Source organism: Trematomus bernacchii, unplaced genomic scaffold (genome assembly GCF_902827165.1).
Source record: "Trematomus bernacchii unplaced genomic scaffold, fTreBer1.1, whole genome shotgun sequence".
NCBI lineage: Eukaryota > Metazoa > Chordata > Actinopteri > Perciformes > Nototheniidae > Trematomus > Trematomus bernacchii.
In genome coordinates this window covers 5,259,437-5,264,607 of record NW_022987910.1, presented here as the reverse complement: position 1 = coordinate 5,264,607, position 5,171 = coordinate 5,259,437, and the positions used below count along the sequence as shown (strand labels likewise).

At 41.8% G+C, this 5,171-nt stretch overlaps 1 protein-coding gene across 1 annotated transcript; it reads left to right on the top strand.

The window, feature by feature from the left end:
- The first annotated feature begins 3,588 nt into the window (after nucleotides 1–3,588).
- On the top strand, nucleotides 3,589–4,769 carry LOC117470560 (protein ANTAGONIST OF LIKE HETEROCHROMATIN PROTEIN 1-like). Its single transcript, XM_034115381.1, has 2 exons — nucleotides 3,589–3,808; nucleotides 3,863–4,769. Exons 1-2 carry the CDS (start codon nucleotides 3,693–3,695, stop codon nucleotides 4,767–4,769), a joined length of 1,023 nt encoding a protein of 340 aa, XP_033971272.1. The 5' UTR covers nucleotides 3,589–3,692.
- The last annotated feature ends 402 nt before the right edge of the window (nucleotides 4,770–5,171 follow it).

The window sequence follows — 5,171 nt, the reverse complement described above, 5'->3', positions numbered from 1 at the left end:
CCTGCTCAGTTCATCCAGGGAACACAACTTGACCCCGGCCGTGTTTGTTTGTTCTTCATGCTTATATATCGGACTATTGTGACTCGCTCTGCGGTTAAAACAGACGGTGCATGAATGCCGTTTTGCGGTAAGTGAAATTCGAGTACTTATGTGTTTATGATTTTAATCAGCTACGTAATGAATGTTAAGGCTTGGGTTAGCGTGTAAGCGAGTGGTAGCTACATCGGTGCTAACGATGCTAATCGTAGCCTCCAAGTTAACTTAAAACCATAGACCGTATATATAAAGGTTAAAACGAAATAGACAAGTGTTAAGCGTTAAGTGGGATAATACTGGAGAACAAAAGGCTTCTGTTTGAGGTTGATAAAATAAGGTCATCCTTGTAACTTAGAGAGATATTTTATTATGTAGGTAGGAACTGTATGCATCGCTAAGGTTAATTTAAATTGGCTATGCTCGAGTATGTAGACAAGCTAACGTCGAAGTAGTGTATGTGAAATCAACCTCACAATAAGATGTGTGTATATTACAATTATTAATGTCATATTTCAAGATGATTACTTAGATATTACAATATGGTTGGTTGAGCTGGAGTTCATTATTGAGCTTCCACGTTAACATCACAGTCATCTGAAGAACGAACCCAAACCTTGTTGCTTTTATTAATTGCATTACCAAATTGGTATCAAATAAACAGTAAGCATTGGTAACACAACTTCCAAAGTTACAGTAAAATAAAAAGGACCCTGACTCGGGCAATACACAATCCAACATGTTCAACAGAAGATAATCAGTTATATTGTTTGTACACATGGTACTTTACATATATATCTGTTTGTTTAAAGTGTGCAGGTGATGCAGACAGGCTGGACCAGAGAGTGAGAGACAGAACTGGACTCCTCACAGCAGTGAACTTCAGCACAGGTACAAATACTCTTTTTTCATACCGTACAAAGAATCAAGAAAGATATTGGTTTAAATAAATGAAGTATTGACTTTAATACACTGATATACATTCCATTAAACAATACTAAATACTAGATCACCTACACATCAGTGAAGTTGAGGGTTTTTTCCATGCAAAGGGTTACATTTAGATGTTAACAAGCAATATGACTGTCAGCTTTCTAATTTAAGGTATTGAAGGCAAAGATATTTAACGCATAGTGACAACTGCTATTTATCTCTCAATATTGTCTGTAAAAACGTGGTAAAAGTTATTCTTTCAGTGAGACAACAGAGCAAGCTTGTTTTAATAACAGTTAAATATTATTTTGATAATAAAATACATTTCAATGTTGATGAATTTCATACTGTTCATTCATAATCTGATTGTCTTTGTAGCTCACTGTTGAAATAAAAAAAAACATTACAATTACAAAATAAATATATCTACAGCCCCTAAACACAAACACACCTCTTTTCACACTTGTTCTGCAATAATATGTTTTATGTTTCCTGTAATTTTTGTTAGGAAAGGACATGCCTGAAAGACACAACTCAGCATCTCCTCTTTCTCCGAGGGTCAAGAAAAACATCCAATAGGAAAATTAAAAGCTGATGTTATGAGATGTTAAGACCAGTACAGGACATTCACTAAGAAACTACTTTTATTGTGAAAACACAGTCAGCTGATCGAATGCACCTATTTCCACATCTACACTCCATCAGCTGATTATTTCTATTTGCCTCACTTTATGAGCTTCACAACATGTACCTTGTACCGCAGAGTTTGCAACGCAAATAAATGGGGCCAATCTTCAGTCAGATGTGAATGTGTAATCTAACATTTTCAGTAAGAATAATGGACAAAAGGAGTGCAAATACAAATTCAATTTATTGAAATGTGAACCAAAGGTTAATCAAACATGTTTTAAATAAAAAGCACATATGGACAGAAGGTGTAAACCTATTAAATGTATAAGTAAACACATTTAGTCAAATAAAGTGACAGACAAGGCCTGTGCAGTTGGTATTAGCTATGCATGGGCTCCTCCATCAGGTCTGATCCTCCTCACAGAGGAAAGACCCTCAGTCCTCTCCAAACCAACAGACAGGACGTCCATCACACGGAGGTTTCTCCCTGAAGTCTCTGCAGCTCTCTGGACACCACGCTGTCTCAATCCATCCACACTGAATATGAGAGGGGGAAAATGAAAATAATAAATGCTTTAGACAATAAGAAATATAAAAGTGAACCGTTGAGTTGCTCAGTTTTTTTAGATTGTCAATACTATTACTGTATAACTAATATCTCAGGTTAAGAGGCACCTTCAAATAAAGATTGGTCTTTAAATACATTTTGTCTTTTGAATTGTTTGTCTAAAGTCAAGGATCTAGAACTGGTACTTATAGTTTTAATGATACAGTCTGGTTATAATGCTGTTTGGAGGAGGCCTCACAGGTAAGAGCACTAACTAGCTATCATCACATGCACCTTAGCTTAACTTAAATGTATTAAACGTATAATTAAGTGATGGCAAAATATAAATAACTAATGTCATGCAAACATATTAATATTTGCTTGATTCCAGTGTTGCATTTAGCACATTGCATACAAACGTTAAGGGATTTTAAGATTCTGAAGTATTATGCTAAAAACTCAACTTAGATTATTATTTATAGTTTTGCTGAATAGTCTCATGTCCGCTTACCTTAGAAACGTACAATGTTAGCTTGGTAGCTTGAGCTAGCTCTGTTATTTCCAGCTCGGAGGCAGCAGATCCCGCCTCGGCTCCGCCTCTTTGCCCTTATTTGGAGCAGGCTGGAGCAGGCGGGAGTGGAACTCTGACGCCACTGTCGAGCCGTTAGTGGCCGACTCTGCCTACTAACGGAACGTCTACACAGCAGCGTTAAAAAAATCTTGGAGGTGGGCGTATCTGAAGCTTGGGGATTTTTTGCGAACAACCAATCACATGAATCTCTCGCCCCCGACATACGAAGCAAAAAAGCCCGAAGTAAACTGGATATAAACTCCCCAAAACAGGCGAAAACCTACCACTGTCTCTGCCACCTCCCTCCATGCCTGGCTCCTCCGGTTTATATCCCGGTAGGTCTGGTCATAAAGCACCGGGTGATTGATTCGCTACCGCTAATTTCTCCTCCATTTTTTGGAATATACATACACGCCGTTTGATTGGCTAGAGCTTGAACGGTCAGATTTGCGTACACGGGATTTGATTGGCTGACGCTTCCACCTCAGCCTCAAAAGTTGAACATTGTTCAACTTTGAATCCTCAAAATCCTCAAAATCTCCGCTCGCCTGCCCACAATGCATTTCGGCGAAAAGAGAGGGAAAGTGACGTCACCCCATTCAAAGTGAATGGGCAGAAGCGTTTCAAGATTTTTTTAACGCTGCTGCAGCAGCGTTAAAAAAATCTTGGAGGTGGGCGTATCTGAAGCTTGGGGATTTTTTTGCGATCAACCAATCACATGAATCTCCCGCCCCCAATATACAAAGCAAAAAAGCCCGGTTCTTCTCCACTATTGCCAAAATGGATGCCGGTTTTGTAGCAAGGGTAGAACGTGTAGTAGCAAGGGTGAATTTAGTGTATGCAATGTCTCGCAGGAGGCCTCGTGTGCATCGCTTTTGGGTACATCCAATACTCCGAAAACGTCTGCAACGGGGGGAATACCACGTTCTGGTCCAAGAGCTCCGTCTGGATGACCACCTGTTCCAGCAGTATTTTCGGATGAGCAAAAACGTGTTCGACGAGTTGCTCGGAAAAGTGGGTCCACTGATCACAAAGGTGGACACCCATATGCGTGTGTCAATCGGACCCGCCGAGCGACTCGCCATCTGCCTACGGTACGTTTTGTGTATTTTTTTTTTTTTTTAATCATGTGTATATTTTTTTCTCAGGTACCTGGCAACTGGTGATTCATACAGGACCATAGCATTCAGCTATCGGGTCGGGCATGCAACAGTGGCTGTCATCGTCAAGGAGGTTGCGGGTGCCATCTGGACCGCCCTGGTTGAGGAGACCATGCCAGTACCACAGCCGGAGGACTGGAGAGCCATCGCTGCTGAGTTTCAGGAGATCTGGAACTTTCCAAATTGCGTTGGTGCCGTTGATGGGAAGCACGTGGTGATCCAGGCTCCGGCAAATTCTGGGTCCCTCTACTTCAACTATAAGTCCACCCACTCCTTGGTACTGCTGGCTGTCGTGGATGCCCGGTACCTCTTCAGGGTAGTGGATGTTGGAGGATTTGGAAGGAGCAGCGACAGTGGGAGCCTGCGGAATTCGGCATTTGGAGAGAGCCTCAGAGATGGCAGTCTGCAGCTACCACCTGACACCGTCATCCCAGGAGCAGAGCAGCTGGGCCTTCTTCCCCATGTGTTTGTAGGAGATGAGGCTTTTCCGCTGCTGGACAACCTGCTGCGTCCATTCCCTGGACGTCACCTCACCCGTGAAAGGAGGATGTTCAACTACCGCCTCAGCCGGGCCAGGTTGGTGGTTGAATGTGCGTTTGGCATCCTCTCAGCCCAGTGGAGAATGTTCAGGCGTGTCATTACCACCAGCCCGGAGGTAACAGAGTTGTGTTTGAAGGCCACCTGTGTGTTGCACAACTTCCTCCGCAGGAAGACGATAGGAAGGCGATCACGCACACCTCTTGCCGAGTCCACGGATGAAGCTACTCCAACCCTGTGTGATGCACCGAGGATGGGCTCCAACAATGCCACACGCAGATCCATCCAACTGCGGGAGACCTTCAGCTCCTATTTCAATGCGGAGGGTGCAGTGCCATGGCAGGCGAATGTGGTGTAGGGTCACCATTGTCTGCAAACCAAAAGCTCTTTTAAGAGCTACCCATATTTTCTTTAAAAAGCAAATATTCCAAATGAGCCATTTTAAAATCAAACATTACTAATAAACATGTTTCTTGAATTGATATTATGATATGACTAACAACCTTTTTCCTTCAGTCCTGTTTTTAGTGATAAACCACTCATAATTACAACAGGTTTTCACCTGAACAATTACAGAAGACCGCACATTATATATCGACATACATGAAGCTTCTGGTATGTTGCAACTGACAAACCACATGAACAAGTCAAGACACAGTATAGCCATAACATACTTTAAATAACTTTTATTTATGTAATGTTGTGAGTGAAGTGTGTGATGAGTGTTAAAAAGATGTAATGTGGATCAGTATCAGTATCA